At 35.1% G+C, this 27,092-nt stretch overlaps 3 protein-coding genes across 3 annotated transcripts; 2 read left to right on the top strand and 1 right to left on the bottom strand.

Annotated features, from left to right (window-relative positions):
- The first annotated feature begins 5,394 nt into the window (after window positions 1-5,394).
- LOC140873023 (villin-3-like) lies at window positions 5,395-14,124 on the top strand. Its single transcript, XM_073275986.1, has 22 exons — window positions 5,395-5,558; window positions 7,094-7,235; window positions 7,370-7,469; window positions 7,615-7,683; window positions 7,764-8,000; window positions 8,078-8,255; window positions 8,362-8,494; window positions 8,740-8,899; window positions 8,969-9,119; window positions 9,205-9,305; window positions 9,407-9,565; window positions 10,001-10,138; window positions 10,246-10,383; window positions 10,593-10,721; window positions 11,738-11,885; window positions 12,028-12,038; window positions 12,121-12,261; window positions 12,341-12,466; window positions 12,715-12,777; window positions 12,864-13,113; window positions 13,201-13,436; window positions 13,509-14,124. Exons 2-22 carry the CDS (start codon window positions 7,180-7,182, stop codon window positions 13,620-13,622), a joined length of 2,838 nt encoding a protein of 945 aa, XP_073132087.1. The 5' UTR covers window positions 5,395-5,558; window positions 7,094-7,179; the 3' UTR covers window positions 13,623-14,124.
- Window positions 14,125-15,281: 1,157 nt separating this feature from the next.
- On the bottom strand, window positions 15,282-16,126 carry LOC140873138 (protein MIZU-KUSSEI 1-like). The gene has a single exon (XM_073276119.1). It carries the CDS (start codon window positions 16,124-16,126, stop codon window positions 15,356-15,358), a length of 771 nt encoding a protein of 256 aa, XP_073132220.1. The 3' UTR covers window positions 15,282-15,355.
- A 5,458-nt stretch (window positions 16,127-21,584) lies between these two features.
- On the top strand, window positions 21,585-23,000 carry LOC140873322 (zeatin O-glucosyltransferase-like). Its single transcript, XM_073276416.1, has one exon. The coding sequence runs from the start codon at window positions 21,589-21,591 to the stop codon at window positions 22,984-22,986; it is 1,398 nt and encodes a 465-aa protein (XP_073132517.1). The 5' UTR covers window positions 21,585-21,588; the 3' UTR covers window positions 22,987-23,000.
- The last annotated feature ends 4,092 nt before the right edge of the window (window positions 23,001-27,092 follow it).

Genomic DNA, 27,092 nt, shown 5'->3' with positions numbered 1-27,092 from the left:
AATAATCAAATTAACAATTATCGTGGTTATAATACAGTTATCTATTAATAAATTAAAACTTATGAAAGATAGGAAGATTGTAACTTAAATAAATGATATTTTTATATCAATATACAACAAAAATAATCACATATACGTGTCATCGCTATTTATAACGAGATGAAGTCGATTTCAAGGGAATAAATTGCGAACACCCAAAATAACTTCCTTGCATCTTATCTTTCATTTTAGGTCGATTAATTAATTGATTGATTTATTTGTTTTGCACTCATATAAAAGTGGTTTTTATGATTTAATTTAAATGTCACATATGTTGTTAATTATTTCAAAATGACGTGTGACTGATATATATTGTGGGAAATTAAAAAAAAAAACGATTCGCTGGAAAATAAACGAGGAATAATTGAATGTTGATTTGAGAAAGACACGTGCGTTGAATCTCTTACAATTTATTAAAGCTAAGCACTATATAAAAATTGTTTGACGTCATTGTCTGTTTTTTTTTATTTACCAGAAATACCTTTCTACCACTTCTTCTCACGTTTTTATCTCTGCAAACACATTAGTTTCTCAATAAGAATGTTTCTTCTTCTTCTTCCACCTTCAAAATAAACAAACATAATAAATATTAATTTTTTGTTACATACACAACACGTAAAAGAGATATAGAAAATGGTGAAATTGTTATCTGTATTCTCATCTCAATAATGTAATTATATACACAAGATTACAAACAAACTCCTAAACTAATTCCTCTGTACAAAGAAGACGTTAGACTAAGTCACAGAATTGGTCAAGGAGTTTTGAAATTTAAAAACTAAAGCTGACTCCTTTTATTAGGCCCCCTCAAGATGGATCTCGATGACAAAGTCCAATCTTGTCCCGTAGAGATAAAAATCGAGCCGGAGGTAGTGGCTTTATTAAGATATCAGCTAGTTGATCAACTGAGGAGACATGCGCAACCCGTAAAGTTCCATTTTGCACCTGATCCCGAATGAAATGAAAGTCGATAGCCACATGTTTCATCCGTGAGTGAAATACAGGGTTTTGAGCATAACTGATTTGTTCCAATGTTGTCACAATATATCACTGGGCATGTAGAGAGTTGAAGACCAAGATCATTTACCAAAGAGCAAATCCAATTTATTTTTGCAGTAGTATTAGCAATAGATCGATATTCGACTTCCGTAGACGAGCGAGCAACAGTTCGTTGCTTTTTAGAACTCCAAGATATAGCATTTCGACCCAAGTAAACAATATAAGCGCTGGTGGAAGAAAAGTCATCGATGTTCCCTGCCCAATCCGCGTCAGAGAATGCATGCAATGAGATCGGAGAGTCACGATATAGCTGGAGACCATGGTGAAGTGTGCCGCAAAGATATCTTAGTAATCGTTTCGCAAGAGTCAAATGTTCAATAGTTGGCTTGTGCATGCATTGAGATAATTTAATCACAACAAATGCAATATCTAGACGCGTAAGCAGCAAATATTGTAGACTTCCAACTACTGCTCAAAATTCCGTGGGATCAGATAAATTGGCTCCAGAGTGTAGAGATAATGATGAATTTGTTGGCATTGGTGTTTGTACTGGTTTTGCCTCCAACATTTTCACACGAGCCAGAAGATTTAAAAGGTAGCGCCTTTGAGACAGGAAAAGACCATGCTTATTTGGAAGCACTTCCACTCCAAGAAAATAAGACAACATTTCCAAATCCTTAAGAGAGAATCGACTTGATAATGATTGAACAAACTGATTCACCATTATATCATTGCCCCCCAGTAACGATTAGATCATCAACATAAACAAGTAAATATAGTGTGTGACCATCAGACTTGAGAACAAATAGAGATGTATCAGAATAAGAATTCTTAAATCCAGATTGAAGAAGGAAGGAGCATAATTCTTGGTACCATGCTCGAGGAGCTTGCTTCAGCCCATATATAGCTTTTCGGAGCTTACAAACATATGAGGAAAAATCACGATCAATGAAGCCTGGAGGTTGACTCATGTAAACATTTTCAGTGAGATGGCCTTGTAAAAATGCATTGTTGATGTCTAGCTGTCGAAGAGACCAGCCATGGCTTACTGCAAGACTGAGAACAACACGGATGGTAGTGGGCTTGATTACTGGACTAAAGGTATCATGATAATCTACTCCTGGACGTTGATGAAATCCCTTTGCAACCAATCGAGCTTTATACCTGCCAATGGAACCATCAGAGTTATGTTTAATTCGAAAAATCCACTTACAACCAACAACATTTTGATTAGGATCAGATGGAACTAATTCCCACGTCCCATTCTGAACAAGAGCATCATATTCTTCAGACATCGCCTTACGCCATTTGGGTTCTTTCAAGGCTTGGGTTGGGGAGTTCGGTTCAAGTTCAGGTGATTTGGATAATTGGGTAAGAAGGTTTAATTTTTGAATACGTTTCTGAATGTTATCTTTGGCACAAGTTCTCATTGGGTGAGTTGGTTATGGATTGGTTTGTGTATGTTGTATTGGGTTTGGGGAGGTGTTGGTGGTGGAATTTGCTGGAAGGGATTGGTTTTGGGTATTTTGGTTAGTTAGGGTCGTAGATTCTAGTGGATCTTCACACTGGGGCTGTTGAATGACAACTTCAGATGGTGATATGGTTGGAGGTGGAATATTGACCTTTATTGGTGGTGGTATCCAAGTGGAAAGAGTAGTTGATTTTGGGCGTGCATTTTGCAGACATAATGAAGTAAAAGGAAATACTGACTCAGTAAACCGGACATGCCTAGAAACATAGATTTTGTTTGTGGATGGGTCATAGCAAGAATATGCACTTTGAGTAAGAGAATATCCAAGAAAGACGCATGGTTTTGAATGTGATTCAAGTTTGTGAGAGGAATATGGTCGAAGTCAAAGATAACACAAACAACCAAAAATTTTTAACTTTGAATAATTGGGTGCTATACCAAATTTTTTTTCATAAGGAGACTGATATTTTAAGGTAGGAGTTGACATGCGATTGATCAAATAAACAGCAGTAGAAAGGGCATGAGGCCAAAATGTTAATGGTATGGAGGCATGAGATAGTAAGGTAAAACCTGTTTCGACAATGTGAAGATGACGCCGTTCGGAGAAACCGTTGTGCTCGGGTGTGTGAGGCGGAGTAGTGAGATGAGATATACCATTGAGAGCTAGAAAACTAGTGAGTGCAATATATTCACCACCATTGTCTGAATAGAAGGTATTGATGTTGTGGTTAAAAAACTTTTCCACGATTGCTTTAAATCTTATGAAAACATCTTTGACTTTTTATTTTTGTTTGAGAGGATAAAAACCAGATATACTTCGTAAAATGATCGACAAAGATGACATAATATTTAAAGCTATCGTGAGAAATTATTGGTGAGGTCCAAACATCAGAGAAGATTATTTGAAGAGGTCGATTGGAAACTAAGGTAGAGTTCGAGAAAGAAAGTTTGTGACTCTTATTGCAACGACATGCATTACATGAAAAGTTTGAATTGACAGAGGATGATAAATCTAACTTGAACCTAGAAACAATATGCTGCAGGATGGGCAGAGCAGGATGTCCTAATCTGCTATGCCATGTGGATGAGGTGGTCTTGACACTCGAGAATGCAGAAGGCTGAGAGGATGGAAAGGTTGTTGGCCACTCATATACACCATCTTTAGTTTGACCTTTCAATATTGTTACCCCTGTGCGAAGATCCTTCATAATAAAAGAATGAGGTAAGAATTCAATGGAAACATTGTTAGAGATGCAAAATTTGGAAATGGAAATCAGATTCTTTTTCATGTCTGGAACATAAAGGACATTATCTAAGGTAAATTGAGCATTGTGGGGTTTTTAGAGATGTTGAACCAGTATGAGTGATTGAAAGATTAGTGTCATCTTCAATCATAATATCATCAGAGCCCGTGTACGATGAATGAAGAGATAGATTGCTCAGGTCAGAAGTGACATGGTGTGAAGCACCACTGTCCAATAGCCATGTTGGAGTTGCAATTTTGCTGGCAAAATGAACCTTTGGTTGCCATGGAGTGGGGGATGTTTGAGTGTTGTAGTTGTTGGTTGGCTCAATTGGTACTAGTCGGAATGACGAGCAATATTTCGCAGTGTGTCCTTGATATCGGCAAATTTGGCAGTAGCCGAGATAAGGGCGTGAAGAAGGACGTTCTGACCGTGGTGTGGTAGGACCAGTTGAGGCATCGGGGCGAGTAAATGAACTAGGCGATGTTCGAGAGCCCATACTGTTAGTTCCAGGTTTTGAAGATAATTGCCAGTTGTTGCTAAAGTTTTTCGAGTTAGCTCCAGAATATGAGTAGTTGCGGCTTGTTGGATTGGCCGAAGAGGGAAAATATGAAGGCTCGTTTTTGGTACTGTGGAGAGAGGCTTCAAAATTCAAAAAAAATTCATGTAATTCTTCAAAAGAAATTGGGTTATCTCTCGCTTGGACAGCACGAACAAGTTCTTTGTATTCTTCGCCAAGATTGTCCAGAATTTTGTCGATGAGGTCTTCATCGTCAATCGATGCACCAAGAATAGCAAGTTCGATGAGGTCTTCATCGTCATTATGAGTTAGTTGTTGGATTATAACATTTCACTGCTAATATAATCATATTTAGGACGTTATTAAAAAAAATTGTTTTAACAAATATATATCACCATCAACAATTAACTTGGCCTTAAAAGAACAAGACTTATTTTCTATAACGTGTAAATATAACGTGACCTTTATATCTATATCTATGTATATAGGTAGAAATTATTATATTAGTCATATATATATATGAATTTTTTTTTTTGCAAATATATATATATGAATTTATCATCTATATATCATATATCATTATGTGCTTCGAATCAAATAGAACTACCTCTAGCTCTAATTGAATGACGTCTCTATAAAGTTTGTCAATACACATATATTAATATTAACCTTGAGAAAGTGCCAATGATTAAGCATTAGGGGTTTTTAAATATATATATATTTTTAAACGAAATGTTCCATTTGGTTCAACACACAAGACCATAAATGATATATAATATATGAATGATAAATACATATATAAGGATAATATAATAATTAATAACTCCATAAACTTGTAAAATGGAGACAAATATTAGATAAAACGAAAATACATAATAAATATCAATGAATACTTACCATTTTCATCAATTTTTTCCAAAAAATAAATATCAAATCAAGAAACTCGTGACAAGTAAAAAGCAAACACGAAGTAGAAATAAAATAAATTTTATTTTATTAAAAAAAACTCGAAAATCATACAAATAAAATTAAATGAAAACAGAAATTATGACAGATATATTGTGAGACAGTACAATGGAGCAATTATTGATTTCCCTTTTTCTCTTGTAATAATTTTTTGCCTTTGCCCAACTTTTTTGTATTAGCCAGCTCTGCAGACTGTTCGCTCCTCCCTTTAAACCTTTTTCCCTTTTTCCTTGAAATCTCTCTTTTCAAGGAAACCAATCTTCTTCTCTGCTTTTCATAAATTTTTCAAGAAAGAAAGGATTTTGGAGATCTTGCAAAGGTTTGTCAATTGATATTTCTTACGCGGTTGCCTTATCGATCTTCTTCATTCGTTTATTTGATATATTTATTTTATGTTGTGGTGTGATCATTTGATTTATTTCTCGTGATCTGAACTGTTATGTTTGGTTGTTTGGAAGATTGCTTTGCTCTAGCATTCGTTAAACTATTCTTGATTAATCTGATTTGATAAATATGTACATTTCTATGATCCTTAGTATGATGCTGAAAAACTCAAGAAAGGGATGATCTTTGCTTTGTCCAATGCTTTCGTGTTCTCTTAATGTCGAAAAGAGAGCGATTGAAAAATGGACTCCAATGATGTATTCAAGTTTCCATTTTTAGCGTTTGAAGTATGGAAATTTTGATTTTTGAGTAATTTGGTCATCTAGCTGCGAAGGTTTATGAATCATCACACGTGTGTTCCAAGAGCTGGTTTTGATGATCAGATTTGTTTTGATTCTCATGTTGTGGCTCTTTAATGGACTGAAAGTTGGAATTTGCGACATTTAAGATTCATCGTTTGGAGGCACCCACAGTCGCAAAAGCTGAAATGCATATGAGTAGGATAGGAGATATGAAGCCTTTTTGAGATTAGAATTTGAGGGGGAGAGAGAGGAGCTCAGTGTTAGGAAGGTTGCACCCTAGGAGAGTTAAAATACAGAGAGAGGCATATTGATCTGCCGATTCTTATCGCCCATAAATCCCCAAGAAGGTAGCATAAGGATTTCAGGTTTCTTATTATTTTTGTAATATTCTTGCCCATCAATGAATCTTATGATATTAAGCAGTTCCTATGGGGTCTTGAACTTTCTGGTAAGTGATGCTTCTTTTTTCTTCACGATCAGAGGTGTTATTTGATAACTTGAAAATGAGTGAAATTGGTCTCCAAGACTGCAATAGTAGAAAATCGAAGAATATCTGGTCATCAGTTATTTTGGGAACCTTGGTCTGTTCCAGATGATGTGTTTCAAGGGCTTCTATTACATATACATAAGAGATTATATTCAAGTTAATTTGGGTAAAAGAATATGTTCAAACTATGGTTGAAATTTTGCCACGCTATTTCACCCCATGTAGCATAGAAAAATCCTCAAAATGGTTCAAAACAGATATTTGTGGTTCTGCATCGGAATCTTGCCTCATATTCATACCTATAATTTCTTCTGAAGAGAGAGAATAAAACCTTGTGGAAATGACTAGCCAAAAGGATTACATGAAAGAAACAAGTATTTCATGCATGCAATGATGGGTGGTTGAGGATTACTCCAGTCGGAACACTTTTGTCTCAGAATACAAAAGATACCTGCTACTGTTGATTTTTTCTTCACAAAGGATTAATTCAGATTTTATGGGTTGTGATTTGAACAGTCCTTTCTTGTTTGATTTCCTATTCTTGTGGATGGTAGCATTTTGTCATAATATTCTCCTCCATGGAGCTGTTATAATATTGATGCAACAATCACTGTGGAGTACGCATTTTTGAAACCATTCTTGCTAATAAGTTATAACTTTCTTGTTATTGTTTTATTCCAGCAATTTATTTTGGGGAAGTGAAATACATATCTGGAAAAATCTTTTCTCTGCATCACAATCTTTAGCAGTGGGCAGGATAAACCAAAATGTCTAGCTCAGCAAAAGCTCTGGAACCTGCATTTCAGGGAGCGGGTCAGAGAATGTATCCACTAACCGATTATATTGTTGCACCTTATGATTTCTGTAGAAATACATATTTCATCACATTTATTTATTTGCACGTGTTTTTTCAGCTTGAAGTTTTCTACTATTTTTGTTAGACTTAATTTGTTTCAGAGGGACTGAGATCTGGAGGATTGAGAACTTCCAACCTGTTCCTTGGCCTAAATCTAATTTTGGTAAATTCTACTCGGGCGATTCTTATATTGTTCTACAGGTGCTCGGTTGTTTCTCTGCTCTGTAGTTATGAGTTGAATTTTCCAAATTTCCATTTGGCTGTACTTGATTTAGAAGTAGAGAAACTTAGGCTCCATGTGTCAGATTTATGTTAAATTAATTGTTTTCCTCTGTCTTACATATAGACAAGCGCTGGTAAAGGAGGTGCTTTTCTTTATGACATACATTTCTGGCTTGGAAAGGATACTAGCCAGGTTCAAACTCATTCTTCTTGGTAGTAGGAGCACTTTAATGGAGTCAATCATGTAACTCGAAGTTCCATGTTTATTTTTAGGATGAAGCTGGAACTGCAGCTATCAAAACTGTTGAACTTGATGCTGTTCTGGGTGGTCGGGCTGTGCAATACAGAGAAATACAAGGGCATGAGTCTGATAAATTCTTGTCATATTTCAAGCCATGCATCATACCGTTGGAGGGTGGTGTTGCATCTGGATTTAAAAAACCAGAAGAAGAAGAGTTTGAAACGCGGTTGTATATTTGTAGAGGAAAAAGAGTTGTGAGATTGAAGCAGGTGGAGTAACATCCAATGTACCATAGAATTGATAATATCAACAGGAAGTAAAATAATGTTGTTCCTATAACATGTAGGTTCCCTTCTCCCGGTCCTCCCTGAATCATGACGATGTCTTTATTCTTGACACGGAAAGCAAGATATATCAATTCAATGGTGCAAACTCCAATATTCAGGAGAGAGCCAAAGCGTTGGAAGTGATTCAGTTTTTGAAGGACAAATATCATGAAGGGAAGTGTGATGTTGCCATCATCGGTACAAACACTCCTTTCACGGTTTTTATTTGGTGTTTTATGTTACTTTGTTGTGTTTTGACGTGGTGTTGCATTAAATCGTCTCTAAATGTGATTCTCCACTCCAGATGATGGAAAATTACAAGCTGAATCAGATTCTGGTGAATTCTGGGTTCTCTTTGGCGGGTTTGCTCCAATTGCTAAAAAGGTTGCTACTGAAGACGATATTATTCCTGAGAAAACTTCTGCCAAGCTTTTTAGGTTGTTATTTTTCTACATCTGATCATTTTCTCTCTGAATTAGGCAATTAGCCATCGGTCATTATAGGTTTCTATGGTGATTGCTAAATCTGTTAGCAATGGATAGCATAAAAAGTCAAGTTTTTGATGACGTGAAATTGAGCATTTTTTTTACAATTTTGATGGATCAATCGGATTTATAAAGTAAGAGGCAACAACATTTATGTGACCGTAATTAACTCGTGCTTTCGTTGCCTTTCTTAACAGCATTATTTCTGGTCAACTCAAGACAGTTGATGGTGAACTTTCAAAGTCAGTTCTAGAAAACAATAATTGCTATTTGTTGGATTGTGGTTCTGAAGTATTTATTTGGGTTGGCCGGTTGACTCAAGTTGATGAGAGGAAAGCTGCTATTCAAGCTGCAGAGGTAAAGATGATGAATTTTTATCTGTACACTACATAATATATGGATTTTCAAAGCCAAATGATGTTCCAGGATTTTTTGGCTAGCCAAAATAGACCGAAAGCAACTCATATATATCGGCTTATCCAAGGCCATGAGACACTTGCATTCAAATCCAACTTTGATTCATGGCCTCTGGGATCAGCACCTTCTGTGGCTGAGGAGGGAAGAGGAAAAGTAGCAGGTGTGTCTTTTTCCCTTTTTTTTTTTTGCAGATATATTTGCTCTACATGTCTTTTAAGTAATGAAATATTTTACCATTTTTTCAGCTTTGTTGAAGCAACAAGGTGCCTCCACAAAGGGAACAAGCAAAAGTACTCCAGTCAATGAGGAAGTCCCTCCACTGCTTGAAGGAGGTGGAAAGATAGAGGTCCATTCCCTTCTTTTCTTTTATAGTTCATCTGGAATTGACTAAGATATAGATGCTATTATATAGGTTTACTTGGAGTTTTAACTTTTGTTTATTTTTAGGTTTGGCACATAAATGGAGGGGTCAAAAATCTTTTGCCCAACGAAGACATTGGTAAATTTTACAGTGGGGATTGCTATATTGTGCTCTATACGTACCATTCTTCTGAAAGAAAGGAAGATTACTACTTGTGTTCTTGGATTGGAAAAGACAGCACTGAGGTACCATAAAGTGTTGTGTGTTAAATAGTTTAGACAATCTATCCCTAATTGTAAGAAAGTTATTTGCTTATGTTTGATGGGTTTGGTTCTGTCTCTATGAAATCAAATAGTGCACATCAGGTTTTATGTTATATGTGCTCTCCGCTTTTGGCTATGAGATTTTTATCTTTATCTTTATCCCTTTCCCGATGATTGGATATTCATCACCATTGACCTTTACACTTCATATACACCTGTGACCTGTTTATTATTATTAGTTTGTGTGGGGCGGGTTGTTGTATCTTGCGATTTCACTGAGCCTGTATGAGCTTAAAACATGCCTGCTGCTTGTACTTTTCTGACATCTGGAGGCTAAGAACTTTGAATTTTGTATAGTTTCCATTTGCAATCATTTTGTCATTTAGTCACTATTAAAAACTGGTCCCCTATATACAGGGGGATCAAAAGCTCGTTGATAGATTGTCCAGCACAATGTATAACTCCCTGAAAGGAAGACCGGTGCAGGGTCAGATATTTCAAGGGAAAGAGCCGCCTCAGTTTGTTGCCATTTTCCAGCCTATGGTGGTCCTCAAGGTATGCCTTTGGATATTGAGAATAAAAGGGAGAAAAAGAAGTAACTTGTAATCACATGATAGTGAATCAATGAATTTTTCTCTAATAATCGCAACTTGTTTTATTAGGGTGGGATAAGCTCAGGTTACAAGAACTATATTGCTGACAAAGGTTTGAACGATGAAACATACACTGCTGATGGTGTTGCGCTCATGCGTATATCAAGAACTTCTTTGCATAATAACCAAGTCATTCAAGTTGAAGCTGTATGTCCATTGACATGTTTATACTTGATGCTTTGTACTTTTGAGGCTTTTCTGTTTCAAAGAGTTTGCTCATAGGATTTAGGTTTTGGGACATCCAAGTTGAGAAGCTTATTATCCTAGTTATTTTATTTTAGGTGTATGAAATCGGAACTGTTGTATATTTGGGTTATATCTATGATGCTATAAATCTCATTTGGTTATTTTCTCAGGTGGCAACATCATTGAACTCAAATGAATGTTTTCTGCTGCAATCTGGATCTTCTTTTTTTAGTTGGCATGGCAATCAAAGCACTTTTGAACAGCAAAACCTAGCAGCCAAAGTCGCAGAATTTCTGAAGGTATGAAGTTTGTGAAGAAAACTTCATCCTATCTCATGTATCTTGTTAAAAATGATCTATATATACATTGAATTATCATCAAGCTTGTTGGTGTTGACACCAACTGAAATAAGAAGAGTGACTTCCATGCACGTGATCCAGGAAAATTGAGAAGAGAATGGGGAATGTAGGATAAAGTAAGAGTGTTAGGAAGAAGAATGAGGAGGATATGAGGAGAGATGAGAGAAAAGGGAAAGCAAAAAAGACGGTGGGTGGGGTGGGGCGGGGTGTCGCACAGAAGAGGAGGAAGAGAGAAAAGCGGGTCGCAGAGAAGAGGAGGAAGATAAATTCTCAGCAATACTATTAATCAAAATCTGTCATATATTTGTTTCAAAGGCCAATGTATAGGAGTTTTCGTCAATTAACAACCACCAAAACAAATATAAGATTATGATTATCACATTTATTAAATTTCAAATCTCTCTGTATTTATGTTCTGCATCAGAAATCCTGGCTTGTTTCCATTTATTCTTTTATGTACAATCTCTCTCCAGAATGCATTTATGCTAAACATGTATTTCAATAGTTGAGGCAACTAGATGATAAGTATCCTGGAACAGACTCAGTTCCATCGAGTACTATGTGTTGGATGGTTGGTAAAAAACAAGTTGTATTACAATGTCTTTGAATGAAGTGCAGGCATAAAGATCTCGATTTGTTGATTAATTTGAGCAAAAAGTTCTTGATTCCATGGATGATTTCAATTGTGGATGTCGCAACTTCTTGTCATATGTATAATGTCGTGCTGTGGGCAACGAAATTATCCGTGAAGTGCAAACATCAAATATGTGATAATAGGACTACAATATCCGATTTTTCACAGCTATTATTTGAACCAGTTTCTTAATTCTCCATATTTGTGAGATGAACTCAATTTGCAAGAAGATGTCATTACTAAGGGTCCTTTTTTAGACATGTAAAAGTATCTATGGAATCTTACATTGCAATTGACAACTGCATTACCTTGATTAACTCAGCCTGGTTCAGTCACCAAACACGCTAAAGAAGGAACTGAAAACTCATCCTTTTGGTTTGCTCTTGGAGGAAAACAAAGTTACACTAGCAAGAAGCTATCCTCGGAGGTTGTCAGAGATCCCCATTTATTTGGGTTCTCCATCAATAAAGGTAGCAATTTTCTTTGATGTGATGATTTTTCTCTCCTTGCTTGATCTGTTTCTTTATGTCAATATCTAGAATGTAGAAATAACAACTCTTGGCTTGTTGTGACATTTTTTTCTCATGCACATGCTGCTGTGTGGACACACAGGAAAGTTTGAGGTATATACCGTTAACAAAAATTGGCTAAGAAGTTCCATTAAGCTATAAATACTTGGCTTTCTAAATTATTATTGTTATCTAGGTTGAAGAAATATACAACTTCTCTCAAGATGACCTCTTAACCGAGGATATATTAATACTCGACACACATGCCGAAGTCTTTGTATGGATTGGTCAGTCCGTGGACCCAAAAGAGAGGCAAAATGCTTTTGAAATCGGACAGGTACTGGACGCCATGATTTTAAACTAGTAAAGTTGCATCTCCTATCTGTGCTTTATTGACTACTTGAAGCATGCCGCAGAAATATCTTGACATGGCTTCTACCTTGGAGGGGTTGTCTCCAAATGTTCCATTGTACAAAGTAACAGAAGGAAACGAGCCATGCTTCTTTACCTCGTATTTTTCTTGGGATCCTGCAAAAGCTAGCGTATGTCATAGATGGCTATTTTCAGTTGGATGTTTTCGTGATGTTATTCTGGTTTTGATTAATTTCTTGTTAAGCTTCCACAGACGTGGGGATGTGTCTCAAATCCTAACCCAAAATTTTACCTTTTGATATCTTCTCTGAAATTTGTTAATTGGCTTGCTTCATCTCAATCATTTCCGTTGGTATAAACCCTTCTCCTAATGTTATATGTCTGTATTGACAAACGATACATGTGCATTTGCCTACAGGTGCATGGAAACTCATTCCAAAAGAAGGTCATGTTACTCTTTGGTGCTGGCCATGCTGTGGAGGTAAAACTTTGATCCGAGGAATTTTTTTGACATATATTTGTTTCCTATTGTCATTTGCTTTTTTTTGTTTTTTCCATGCATATCAGGAGAAGGCCAATGGTTCAAATCAGGGGGGACCAACTCAAAGAGCTTCAGCATTAGCTGCTTTGAACTCGGCATTTAAATCCACTCCATCTCCGAAAGCTGGTTTGGTCTCAAAGCCCAGGGGAGCAAGTGGGGGTTCACAGAGAGCAGCTGCAGTGGCTGCTTTATCATCTGTTTTGACTGCTGAAAAGAAAGAAGACGTTTCTCCTTCCCGCTCGAATAGAAGTCCAGCTGCAGAGACTAGTCCTCATGGTTTTATATCCGGCCCTTCTAATGCGTAAATAGACTTTATCATTAGCCAACTTTAGTTCTTTGACCAAAATAGCATCATTCTTGCAGCTGCAGCAACGCTTGAAGATTCTCCTCAGATTGAAGATTCCAAAGAAGTTGTGGAAGTCAAGGAATCTGAAACATTTGAACCTATCACGGAGACAAATGGGGAGGATTCAGGATCAAAGCCTGAGATTGACCAGGAAAAAACCAACACTGAAACCAGTCAGAGCACATTTAGTTACGAACAGCTCAAAGCTAAATCCGACAACCCTGTGACTGGAATTGATTATAAGAGGAGAGAGGTTTGTAGCTTGCTATCATGTTATCTATCCCACGTCAGAATAATTCACTCTGATTGTAATGATTCATTTCAGGCTTATCTCTCTGACAAAGAATTCCAATTCATACTGGAAATGACGAAAGACGCATTCTATAAGTTACCTAAATGGAAGCAGGACATGTACAAAAGAAAAGTCGATCTCTTCTAGAACTTCATTGCTCCCCAAGTACTTTCTCTCTACCATTTGCAGATCTTGTTTCCTTTCTTTCCATACTTCCAGCGCAACCTGATTTTATGAGGTCACATTACGCCTGGATTCCGATTCTTATATTTTGGTATCTGCCTTTGAAACATTTGTAATGGTTTGTCATCTGTTGATTTCTTCGAGTCGCCTTCAACTTCGTGGGTACTTGCAGCATATTTTGAAGATTGTAGTTCAAGGGCAAGAGACAGATTAAATTCTTTGATTTGGTTGTCATGCCAGATGAGTTTGTGATTATTGAAGTTTATTATGGTTTGGTGTTAAATTATTATCTGTGTAAATGCTTGCATTGGCAAGAAATATAGATGAAGTTGCTAAAAAAAACCAGGTGGATCGATTAAATTGTGGATGTTTTTGGGTTTGGTGAGCTTCTTGAGACAAATTTGAGTGAGTGTACTGGTTTGATCCTGAAATATAAAATTGATTGTTATACTGAGTTCGACTTGCATATTGATTTTCTTGATCTTAAATACTCGCAATACATACTACTTGTCACTTTTGCAAAACGTTAAGCTGATTAATCAAAATAATTATAACACCTCACATTTTCTGCAACCAACTTCACATGGTCATGTATTTAAATAACTAGCTGGCCTTATTTTATTTTATTTTTTTGAAAAAAAAAATAAACTAAACAAAAAGAGAAGAAATTGGAAATTGTTTGAATAGAAAAGTACCATAGATTTTGATTATTAATTAATATCAGAAAATATATTTTTGTTGGCATATCATGAATTCGTTATAATATTTAAACAAATATCATGCACCTGTTACATATAAATGTATAAATTAAACAGTAAAGAGACAAGAAAATTTGAATTTTTGAAAAATTTAAGAGAGCTAAATACATAGTTATTTGAACTGTGTGATCTGAAAATCATACAAACGCCTGAATTCTAAAATATGTAGAATCTTGATTTTTATTTTAAATGATTCAAACTTAAGTTTTAGTTAATTCTAAAATCTTATTTGAATTTACAATAACTCACACTTAATTAGTCAAATTAGATTACTGTTGATTATTACATTTTTATATAATGTACTTAAAATTTGACTGAGATTATCAAAATTGATAATCACTTCGCCTAGCTAGACCATGTTAAAGAGCTTTAGAGTAAATCGTAGTTCGCATGGCGTTGATTATTGGTGAGAAAACAACATGAGTGGCAAGAACAATATAATATATTTATATACTTCAAAAAAATAAATTATATAATTTTTAATATTTTCAGTGAGTGAAGCACTGGATGTACCCAAGTGCATGGTCAAGCTTAATGATGTGTCCAATTAAATAGCCACAGATTTTTAATTTTTTTTTTCGTTATCACTCCTTTGAAATCGAGCAATTAGCTTGCCGTAAAAATAGATGTTGCGTAAATGTTGCGAAAATGTATTTAATTTCTTAATATTTGATTAATTAATGTATATTTCTTTCATTGCTATTATTTACAAGATATTTCAGTTTGATTTTAAAAAAAGAATAAAAAATTTGGCTCCATCAACATACATGTAAATCGAACATATATAACTGAATACATAGGTCGAACATAGATCTCTATGATCTTTATCCATTGACAAAAGTCACAAAACAACCTAGAAAATCCAAATCAACCCATATATTATTATTATTATTTATTTTATTACTTACATAAATTTTTTTTATTTTACAATATTTACGATCAAATTCTGAGCAAAAATATGCTAAGTTCAGGTCCTCCGTTTCCATCGGGATTCAGCATGTAGAAAGCTTCGGAGTCGCGCGTCCCTACCACTCGCTCGAAACGAGCCCTCATGTACAGCAACTCCCCTTCCGACGCTCCGCCGCTCTTCAGCCCATCCTCCACCACCGGAATCACCCCAGCTCCCACCGACACACTCCTCACTTTGCTCAGCACGTGCCAGTCCGACTGCCCGCACACCCTCGACGCCGCGTACCCGCAGTTCCTCCCATTACAATACATCGTCCACACCGGCTCCGCCACCAGCGTCCGCCTCTTCTGCGGCGGCAGCCCGTGGGTTTTCTCGCACTCGAGCGCAATCCGCACGACCCCAGAAGACATTTTCTTCACCAGGGCCGAAGTCGAAACCCCGAGCTCGAGCAGGAGAAAGGGTTCGGACGTGAGATCTGCCTGGACGGCGAAGCTGACGTTGCCGCGGCGGTTCCCGAAGAGGGTCCCCGTGACTTTCCGGCCGAGTGCGGGGGTGACGGAATGGTATTGAATCGGGAGACTGAGCCATCGGCATGAAGGAAGAATGGAGCTGGGGAACGATATGATGGAGAAAAGTGATTTGAAGAAGGTGGTGATGGAGGCGGAGGAACGGCGGAAGTGGCGGTGGTAATCATCGTCGGAAGCTGATTCTAAGAGGTGGGTGGGTGGGATAATCTTTACGGTACTCTTGGTTGTTGGAAGAGTGAGGAATCTTTGCTCATACTGTGTAATGGTTGACATTTTTGTGTTGTGTTGTTTTGTTCATTGATTTATCATTAATTTCATCAGACCCTTCTCTATTTATATGCAAACCAGTTAGAATGCACCTTATAGGTCACCAATCAAAATATTTTATTGTCACACACATGTATATTATAAGTTTGTATCGAATTTCACACCATAGAGTATATATATAAAGTGATTATTATGCAGTGTTGTTCCATATTAATAATATAATAGATGCAAAATATATGAAATATATAATGTTGAATATGTTTGATTTGATTGATATTTGTTAAGAAATTAGATTTTGACATAATTCATTCCAAGCTAACTCAAAAAGAGAGGTTTGTCCAAGTCTATATATTAGACTATCAGAATATCTATTCAATCGATTTGGGACACAACTAATACACCAACATACCCCGAAGGCTTGAACCTAACTCACCAAAAAGCTAGTTCAAGGGGAGAGGTTACCCAAGCCTATATATTGGACTCTCAGGATATTTACTCAACTGATGTGAGAGTAAGACACAACTAATACACCAACAATATGTTTGAAATAAGATATTAAATTGTTGTTTTGTTATTTTCAATAATTTATGAATATAAGTAAAAGATATATATATATATATATCATGATAATGTTGTAATGTTAATTTAATGATTTGATTGATGTGCGAAAAATAATAAATATACAAATTAAAATATATAAGATATTTGATTTGATTTGATCCCTAATATTTCTATCAAGTCAGCCAAACACAAGCTGAAGATATGAAAAATTAATGCATAATATAAAAATGAGAAACGAAACAATCACAACAAGGAATGACCAATCATGCATGTAATATGGAGATAAGAGTGTGTGAATTGTGATTAGATTTAATTAATTAAGATATTTTTTATGTTTTATTTTTATCACTTAGCGGTGAGCTCAAAATCAAACCGCCTCCTTATATCTTAAGAATTTTTTAGGAAGAAAATGGTCGTAGTTTTGTAGATTAGACAACATATAATATTTGTATATATAATTAATTATATTTAAAGCCACTTGTCAATATAATAGATTTGAATAGTGTATGGTTCACGAATAATGAATTCAGAAATATCTTACAAATTTACACGACCCTTATGCTGTCTTCCGATCGATAAATATAATACTAAATATAAAATGTGGCCGAAATAAAATACGAGATTCCGGTAGCCAACTTGCCATAGTAATTATTTTTATGGCATGGTTTAAAATGATATGTGTTGTAATTATTGTTATTTTTTTTTATTATATCATGATTTGATCACAAGATAATATGTGTATGTATGCATAATTAAGATTGTGACTCACTCAGGTGTCGCACAAGCCTACATATATACGTAAAAATAATTTAATGTAAATGGGTCAATGAAATCATATTGATTTCACTTCTATTATAATTTATAGTAATGAATGATTGAATGATTGACATTACATATATATATACTTACTTAAAAAAAAACCTGCATGCATGGGAACATTTGTCAACGAGAAATAGTGGTACGTACATTATATATAAATCATTAAAATGTGGGGTAAGTTAGATTTTACATATACAAATATTGTCTTGACTAGGGGTGGTTTTTCGGTATACCTTATTACAAATATTGGTATGAAAATTTTTTTCGAAACATTGGTACAAAAAAAATCCATATTGATACCGTATAGATACCGAAAAAAATTCGGTATACCGAAAAAATTTCTATATATTAAAAAAAATTCGGTACGGTATGCCAAAATTCCGGTATTTCGGTACGGTATGCCAGCCAGAGTCTTGACATAGATCTAACGGTGTACATTTACCAATAAATATGAGGTTAATTATCTTTTAGTGGACCCCATATGTATTGATAAATGAGGACCCTTAGATCTATCATTTGGGTAATGCCTGTAAAGATATGTTGAAATAAACCAAAATGTGGACTGTGGTCACTGATGACGTGTCCCCGTTCATTTGGAATTGAACGTCACACACATACATAATATTATTTTATTTTATATATAAATATATAAGTATAGTCCTTTTAAAAAAAAATTCGTTGGATTTTAATGAATTTTATCACAATTAATTTGATTTATATTATATGCTATAAAACAGTGATATAGTTGGGAAATAATGATGATTTTTTTTGGGTAAAATAATGATATTTTTTTTCTTAAATCTTTATTTGTTTTTTATCAGTAAAATAAGGTTATTAGAAATGAGTAGAAATTTGATTAAAAAAAGAAAAGAAATTATTATAAATAAATTTATAATTGCGATTAAATTTTTTGTTATACCAACATAAGCATACAGTTATTATCATGATAATATATCTTAATAATAATAGTGTTGCGGTATACGCGTTTCATGTTTATATAGTCTATTTTGTAATTAATTTGGTTTATTGGAAATATTATAATTATAAAAACTTAATGAGGGACCTTGTCTCAAATTATGAACTTAGTCATAACAATTTTACTAAATTTTTGTTCCTATTAGGTAAATCTTTTATAAATAACAATTTAAGGACACGGATATTTTCGAAAAAATTAATTGGCGTCAGGCGTCAGCAAGTCGGATTACTAAGTAGTAAGGTCTCATCAGTTAACACATGACATTTAGATATAGAGCGCACACACATATATATAATATCTTAAAAATCAATCTACTTTAGATCAGGTTGATGTAGTAAAAAATTACTTGTATCCAACACGTTGTTTCCGTAAAATCTGGAGTATCAACATTTATTTGTATGCTCTCTGTCGAGATTTTCAATGGGTTGTTCTTACGTCACAAAAAAAGTCAGAGGTGCCGGGAGGGTTTTCTGCGAAGGTACTTCGACGCTCAAATGAGTGATTAATCAAGAAATAATAATCGAGAGTAGAGCATTATAGTGCTAGAAAAAATGTGTATCTTAATTAGGAGTGATTTTTTGGTATACCTTACTACAAATATTGGTATGAAAAAAATCATACAGATATCGATAGTAAAATTCCGAAACTTTGGTACGAAAAAAAATCCATATTGATACTGTATAGATACAGAAAAAAATTCGATATACCGAAAAAATGTCTGTATATCAAAAAAATTTCGGTACGGTATACCAAAATTCCGGTATTTCTCTACGGTATGTCAGCCCTAATCTTAATAATGAGGTGACTTGAGTTATTTATAGATATTCGGAGAGTTTCACGAGCTTGAGCTTATGTGTTTTTATAGAATTTAGTGTTTATTTGAATTAAATATAAATAATACTTAAATAAGTTTGGGCTTAAAAAATATTTGGAGTTGACATTTATTATTATTATTTTTTTTTGTGACGTGGGAACCCGCAGCTGCTACCTTTCGGTGCGCTTTGAGTAAACCCCCGAACTAACGCAATAGCCTGCAAACTACGCCAGTCAGGTAAACCACACTAGGCAAGCCCTGTGTGACAGGCTAATTCAAGAAGGTGTTGTCAAGAGTTCACCTACTTCACCAACTTGAACACCCCATTGGGGGCAGTTGACATTTATTATTGGATCTATACCTAGTGGAATTTTAGATGTAATCCATCATAGTATTGGAATATATTCCAATACATAGGCCCCCACTCTCGGACGTGTCGTGTATGTCGAGAAAACCGAGAGTAGGAAATTTTGTTAGAATATGTTCAAAAATTTAGTTATCTGACAACGATTATACGGAGATTGTTCTCAAAACGTGGGCTGGATGGTGTCATACCGTTTGCCCCACTCAAGGTTATTTTGTTTAAAACGGCCCAGTCAAGGTTTAAGTAGGAGAACTTTTTTGTTTTTTCCCTTTTGAATATTGGAAGAAAAAAAAAACCACACACACATCCGATCTTCAATCCTAACATATAGAGTGTGGGTGGGATATGGAAATCATGTAAAGTAGGACCCAATGGGATTTTTTTCATCACGAAATGACCCCAAAAATACAGGCTTTTGAAATAATGTCTCACGAATTATAAGACAAGTTAATCATGTTCATATTTATAATAAAAAAATAATAATTTTTATTGATGATTTAAATAAAAACTCCACCTCACAAAATTAATCCATGAGACGATTTCACAGAAGTTTTGTGATATGAGAATAGTGTAAAAAAAACTGATTGATTTAAAAGTAGATAGAAATTAAAATATAAGTTTGATTTCTCAGAAACTTATGACTAAAAAATATATGTTTTCTAATAACCACAGTTTAATAGTAAATTTTTTTTAACAAAAAGTTTAATAATTAAATTAAAAGTTGATATTGATATATTAATTCACTTTTTCAGAAAGGGAAAAAAATAAAATAAAATGAAAATGACCGAAATGGTCACGAGAACTATGGACCATGCTTTGCTAGGCAATTATTAATTTAAAAAAAGTCAAAACTTCTGCTAGCGACTATTTTAAAAAATAATCGTCCTCTTTATTTATGGACCTTTTATGTGCAAAAATCATTATATATATTTTGGTTGGATTATGTTTCTTGTGAAACAATTTTATAGATTTATATGAAAAAAAAATTGATATAAAAAATAATACTTATTCATTAATTGAAATCGACGATCTTTTTTTATAAAATTAATTTATAAGACGATTTCGACGATCTCATAACAAGCGATTAAAATTTTAATTTAATTTATTAAACTTTTTGCTTCGTCGATTTATGAGATTCCTCGTGGCATTGGAGAAATCGATACGCTTCAACTCATTCGGTTACACGGCTGCAGAGAATCAGTAGTGAATTCAGCAGAGCGAATAAAGGAGCAACAACATGAAAATGGGAACAACGCTTTCAAAGTTAGTGTCTTTGTTTCTGATGCAAAGAGAAAAGTCAACCGTTTGATGTAATAGGAAGAAATTGTTAACTTAATGGCAATTTTTTTTTTAAATTATTGATTGATATTTAACATAATTCCAAATTCGTGACATTTAACATTTAATTTATTCTGAGTGTAATTACCAACATAAGATTTTAATCTTTAACGTAGAAGCAAATGTATCTTAATCTTAAGATACGATCTATTAATTTAATTTAATGAATGGGACAGCTTTGTGGTATTTCGCAATTTAAAACACCGAATTCCCGTCTATGCATATCGCTTCTATATAAATGAAATGCTAAAAGATACATTTAAGTGACTCATTACATTTCATAATGGAGACATTCAAAGATCCAAATATAATCACATTAACTTTTTTTTTAATGACATGAGAACCGCAATCGCTATTTTTTTATGCGCATTGAGTAAACCTCTTGACTAACGCAATAACTTGCAAACCATACTAATCATGTAAATTACATTGGAGATGTGGCGTGCCTCCGCACACACGTGACATTAATTAATGATAATATACAAGAATTTTAAATAGATGGAAATCATATATGGACCAATATTGATTTTGCAAGGATATAAGGTTCCCCCAAGCCATCCCCTCTAACCCACACAAAATATTTCGTGAATCCACTCATGAAAATGGCGGAAAGCTTCCTCCATGAAAACGACGAAGCAGGTCAAGTTGCAGTGGTAATGGTGCCATTTCCAGCTCAAGGGCATCTCAATCAGCTCGTGCAACTCTCTTGTTTGGTTTCCAATTATGGCCTTCAAGTACACTACATCGGATCTTCCGTCCACAATCGCCAGGCCAGAGTTCGTGTCAATGGATTAAATCTTCACCATGTATCCAAGATCCATTTTCATGACATCCCCATTCAAGCTTTTGAATCTCCTTCTCCAAATCCCGATTCTTCCAGCAAGTTCCCTGTGCAGCTCCAGCCGGCCTGGGATGCCTCGTTGAGCCAAAGACAACCTATTTTCGAATTCCTGCGGGAAATCGCCGAGAAATCTAAGAGGGTTGTGGTTATACATGACCATCTAATGGCTGCTGTAGTGCAGGATGTTGTCTCCATACCCAATGCAGAATCCTACGTTTTCAACTGTTTATCCGCCTTTACTCAGGTAGCTTTTATGTGGGAAGGGATAGGGAAAAAGTTCCCGTTCGAGCTTTCGAAAGAATTACCATCTATAGAAGGATGTATAACAGAGGAGGTCGGAAAATTTGCAGCTCTGCATTCGGAGCCATTGAAATATAGAGCTGGAGATTTATTCAACACCTGCAGATTGATAGAAGAGCCTTACTTGGAACTGTTAACAGGTGAAGAGATTATCGGTGATAGAAAAAGTTGGGCCATTGGACCGATAATTCCACCCGTGTTGCCTTCACGTGACAGCCCACCGAAATGTTTACAGTGGCTCGATCGACAGGAGACAAATTCTGTCATCTTTGTATCCTTCGGGACCACAACTTCGCTTTCCGACGAAGAGATAAAGGAATTGGCATCGGGATTGGAACAAAGCGGGCAGAAGTTTATCTGGGTTCTAAGAGATGCGGACAAAGGAGACATATTTGCTGGAGAAGCGAGGCGAGCAGAGTTGCCAAAAGGGTTCGAAGAGAGGGTGGAAGGGGTTGGGATCGTGGTGCGAGATTGGGCACCGCAGCCGGAGATCCTCGCGCATCCGGCGACCGGCGGATTCATGAGCCATTGCGGCTGGAATTCGTGCATTGAAAGTGTTACAATGGGTGTGCCAATAGCCGCATGGCCCATGCATTCGGACCAACCAAGAAATGGTTTCCTTGTAAGTGAGATATTGAAAGTGGGGATTGTTGTTAGGGAATGGGATCAACGAGGAGAAGTGGTGAAGGCTTCAACTATTGAGAATGTTGTGAAGAGATTGATGGCATCGGAAGATGGTGAGGGGATTAGGAAGAGGGCTGAGGAACTGGGTGTCGCCATGCGACGCGCGACGGAGGACGGTGGTGTTTCTCGGGTCGAGCTTGGTTCGTTTGTTGCTCATATCACCAGATAGAGTACTAATTATAAGCCAATAAATAAGTGTTGTTCATGTTTGAGAATGATGTTGCAGTGAATGGATTATATGTTACATCGGATGAACATTTTCACATCATGTTACGTACATAGGGTGAAATTCACCCAATGTTGTTTATATCATTTGCCATCAATATTGTAAATGTAGTGGTAGAAAGTAAAAAATAAACTGTACATAAAACTCAACCGGTCTCTAGTGTTGGGTTGGCAGAACATAGATCAAAGCGACGATATATAAGTATTCAACATGATATATATTTTTTGGGTTAAAGTTCATTAACATGTCAAATATTGGTCATCATAGATAGTGCTAGATGATAAAAAATACTAGTATATTTTATATGTTGAGACAATCTCCATTAATTTATTTGAATTTTTTATTTTCACTCGTAACTATGACATCGGTATTTTAAAATTAAAACCTAAAAAGAATTAAATGTATACGATAAATTAACTTGATGATTAATATAAAATTAAATAATTAATCTGATTGAGTTAAAATTCTATGCAGTTGAATTATGTCGTAATCGGTAATTATAAAAGACAAAAATTGAAATTGATGAGATAATTTATCGAACTGAAAAATCAAACTTATGTGTTTGAATTTTGTTATTGAGCTCGTGCCTTATATATAATATACCGTGAAAAGGCTTAATTATGTCCCCTCTAATATTTCTTTTCTTTTTCTTTGTAGAGAGGTCCCCGCCGACCCTTTCAATTTTCCGTTATCGGAAACCAGTTACTTTCAAATCTTCTTACAATTTGTGCAAAAAAGTGTGGTGAGCATCATGGGCCTTCTCCACTGTATAAGCATCATCTTCACTGTATATTCGGCAACCAGTTCCAAAGTTTTTCTTCTCCAAAATTTTCAAACTCTTGTAATGGCTTCCCTTAAAATCTTAGTGTTCATTATTTTTCTTTTTTTTTTTTCCAACTATCGCGTCCAACCGAATTGAAATATGGTGCAACGTCGAGGAATCTCTTTCTGAGTCGGTCATGCAATCTCTCCTCGATGAAGAATGTTACTCCACAGTCGATTGTTTCTCGATCCGACCAGGTGGTAAGTGTTTTATTCCAAACACTTTGAGAAGCAACGTATAATTTGTACTTTCGTCTCTTCTTCATCAAAGTGGCTCGTTGGAAGCCTGTACCTCGAAAGGTATAGGTGTAATAATCACGATCGACCCATGTTTAGGCGACCATATATTTCCCTCAAGTCTTTCAGTGGAAGCGGACTATTTGAATCTCTTGTTCGGCGATATGGGACGTGAAAACAAATCTTTGGATCCATTCGCCTTCTATGATTGGGCAGGAAATAACAGTATTAACACGGCCACTTCCACATCTCATGCAGAAACCAAAAGGGATTGATCCACTTCAACTATACACTGATATCACTCGCCACAACGTACGTGAGTGCGAATTTTAATTATTTGGAGAGTTTTTTTTTTCTTTTTCGTTTTCTATCATTTTTTCTTTTTCGTTTTACTTTAATGAAATAATTTAAAAAGAAAAAAAAAATCAAGCTACTGCTAGCTGGTCTCCGAGAAATTAAAATTATTATTCACATGCAATATGGTAAAACAAATCTTTGGTAAAATCAAAAAAGATTCCTCGACGTTGCACCATATTTCAATTCGGTTGCACGCGATAGTTGAAAAAAAAAAAGAAAAATAATGAAAACTAAGATTTTAAGGGAAGCCATTACAGAAGTTTGAAAAATTTGGAGAAGAAAAACTTTGGAAACTGGTTGCCGAATATACAGTGGAGATGATGCTTATATAGTGAAGGAGAGAAAAAAAAAACTTTGGAAACTGGTTGTCGAATATACAGTGCATATGATGCTTATACAGTGGATAAGACCCATGACGCTCACCACACTTTTTTGCAAAAATGGAAAGAAGATTTGAAAGTAATTGGTTTCCGAGAGTTTTTTTATTTTTAATTTTAAAAAAATTTAATTTCAAAAATAACATGAAATTGGAAAAATTTCAAAATTATGATAAAACACTATTCAAAACAGTGGAAGCTCGATTATTTTAATTGAGCGAGCGTCCGCTCTTACTAGGAGCGGACATGGTAGCGTCCGCTCTTATAAAATATATAAATATACGATATATACATACATATTTTATAAAATTTAAATATATATATTTATTAATATATATATTTTATAAAATTTAAATATATATATCGTTTTTTCATAAAATATATAAATATACGATATATACATATATATATTTTATGAAATTTAAATATATATTTATATATATATATATATATATCGTATATATATATATATCGGTTTTTTTATAAAATATATAAATATACGATATATAAATACATATATTTTATAAAATTTAAATATATATTTATAGATATATATATATCGTAAATATATATCTAAATTTTATAAAATATATATTTATATATCGTATATTTATATATTTACGGTAAATATATATCTCCTGCCGACCTTTTCAATTTTCCGTTATCGAAAACCAATTACTTTTAAACTTCTTACCATTTGTGCAAAAAAGTGTGGTGAACGTCATGGGTCTTCTCCACTGTATAAGAATCATCACCAGTACTGTATATTCGGCAACCAGTTTCCAAAGTTTTTTTTATCTCTTCTCCACTGTATAAGCATCATCTCCACTGTATATTCGTCAACCAATTTCCAAAGTTTTTCTTCTCAATTTTCAAACTTCTGTAATAGCTTCCCTTAAAATCTTAGTTTTCAATAATTTTTTTTTTCCAACTATCGCGTGCAACCGAATTGAAATATCGTGCAACGTTGAGGAATCCCTTTCTGAGTCGGCCATGCAATCTCTCCTCGATGAAGCATGTTACTCCACAGTCAATTGTTTCTCGATCCGACCAGGTGGTACGTGTTTTATTCCAAACACTTTGAGAAGCCACGTATCATTTGTACTTTCGTCTCTTCTTCATCAAAAAAGCTCGTTGGAAGCCTGCAGCTTGAAAGGTGTAGATGTAATAACCACGATCGACCCAAATTTTGGCGATTGTATATTTCCCTCAAGTCTTTGAGTGGAGGCGGAACCTTTGAATCTCTTGTTCGGCGATATGGGACGTGAAAACATATCTTTGGATCCATTCGCCTTCTATGATTGGGCAGGAAATAGCAGTATTAACACGACCACATCCACATCTCATGCAGAAACCAAAAGGGATTGATCCACTTCAACTATATGCCGATATCACCAGCCACAACGTACGTGAGTGCGAATTTTAATTATTTGGAGAGCTGTTTTTTCGTTGTTGTTTTCTATCCTTTTTTTTTCTTTTTTCTTTTTTTACTTTAATGAAATAATTTAAAAAGAAAAAAAATCAAGCCAGTGATAGCTGGTCTTCGAGAAATTAAAATTATTATTCACATGCAATATGGTAAACAAAGAAAAAACAAGAGGAAGAAAAGGTGAAGTATGGGAAAATAAAGTGACGATGGGACAGAAAGCCGAGGAACAGAAGATTAGAACAATTGAATAAAAGTACATTCACCAAACATGACAGGAGACTTCAAGTCTTTGAGTTGGAAATATACGGTCGCCGAAACTTGGGTTGACCGTGATTATTACACCTACACTTTTCGAGGTGCAGGCTTCCAACGAGCCACTTTGAAGAAGAAGAGACGAAAGTACAAAAGATACGTGACTTCTCAAAGTGTTTGGAATAAAACACTTACCACCTGGTCGGATCGAGAAACAATCGACTGTGGAGTAACATGCTTCATCGAGGAGAGATTGCATGGCCGACTCAGAAAGGGATTCCTCGACGTTGCATCATTTTTCAATTCGGTTGGACGCATAGTTGGAAAAAAAATCAAAATAAAGAACACTAAGATTTTAAGGGAAGTCATTACAGAAGTTTGAAAAATTTGGAGAAGAAAAACTTTGGAAAGTGGTTGCCGAATATACAGTGAAAATGATGCATATACAGTGGAGAAGAGAAGAAAAACTTTGAAAACTGGTTGCCGAATATATAGTGGAGATGATGCTTATACAGTGGAGAAGACCCATGACGCTCACCACACGTTTTTGCTCAAATGATAAGAAGATTTGAAAG

The sequence above is a fragment of the Henckelia pumila genome, unplaced genomic scaffold (genome assembly GCF_033568475.1).
Source record: "Henckelia pumila isolate YLH828 unplaced genomic scaffold, ASM3356847v2 CTG_525:::fragment_3, whole genome shotgun sequence".
In the NCBI taxonomy this organism is placed as follows: Eukaryota; Viridiplantae; Streptophyta; class Magnoliopsida; order Lamiales; family Gesneriaceae; genus Henckelia; species Henckelia pumila.
The sequence above is the reverse complement of the archived record's forward strand: the minus strand, read 5'-3'. Positions and strand labels throughout refer to the sequence as shown.

What these genes read in the sequence shown, in the direction of transcription:
- LOC140873023 (XM_073275986.1), top strand. Translation starts at nt 7,180, where the DNA reads ATGTCTAGCTCAGCAAAAGCTCTGGAACCTGCATTTCAGGGAGCGGGT. An exon ending in CAGGGAGCGGGTCAGAGAAT is followed by an intron (nt 7,236 to 7,369) that starts GTATCCACTAAC and finishes AATTTGTTTCAG; the next exon opens with AGGGACTGAGATCTGGAGGA. An exon ending in AAGTCGCAGAATTTCTGAAG is followed by an intron (nt 10,722 to 11,737) that starts GTATGAAGTTTG and finishes TGATTAACTCAG; the next exon opens with CCTGGTTCAGTCACCAAACA.
- LOC140873138 (XM_073276119.1), bottom strand. Translation starts at nt 16,126, where the DNA reads ATGTCAACCATTACACAGTATGAGCAAAGATTCCTCACTCTTCCAACA.
- LOC140873322 (XM_073276416.1), top strand. Translation starts at nt 21,589, where the DNA reads ATGAAAATGGCGGAAAGCTTCCTCCATGAAAACGACGAAGCAGGTCAA.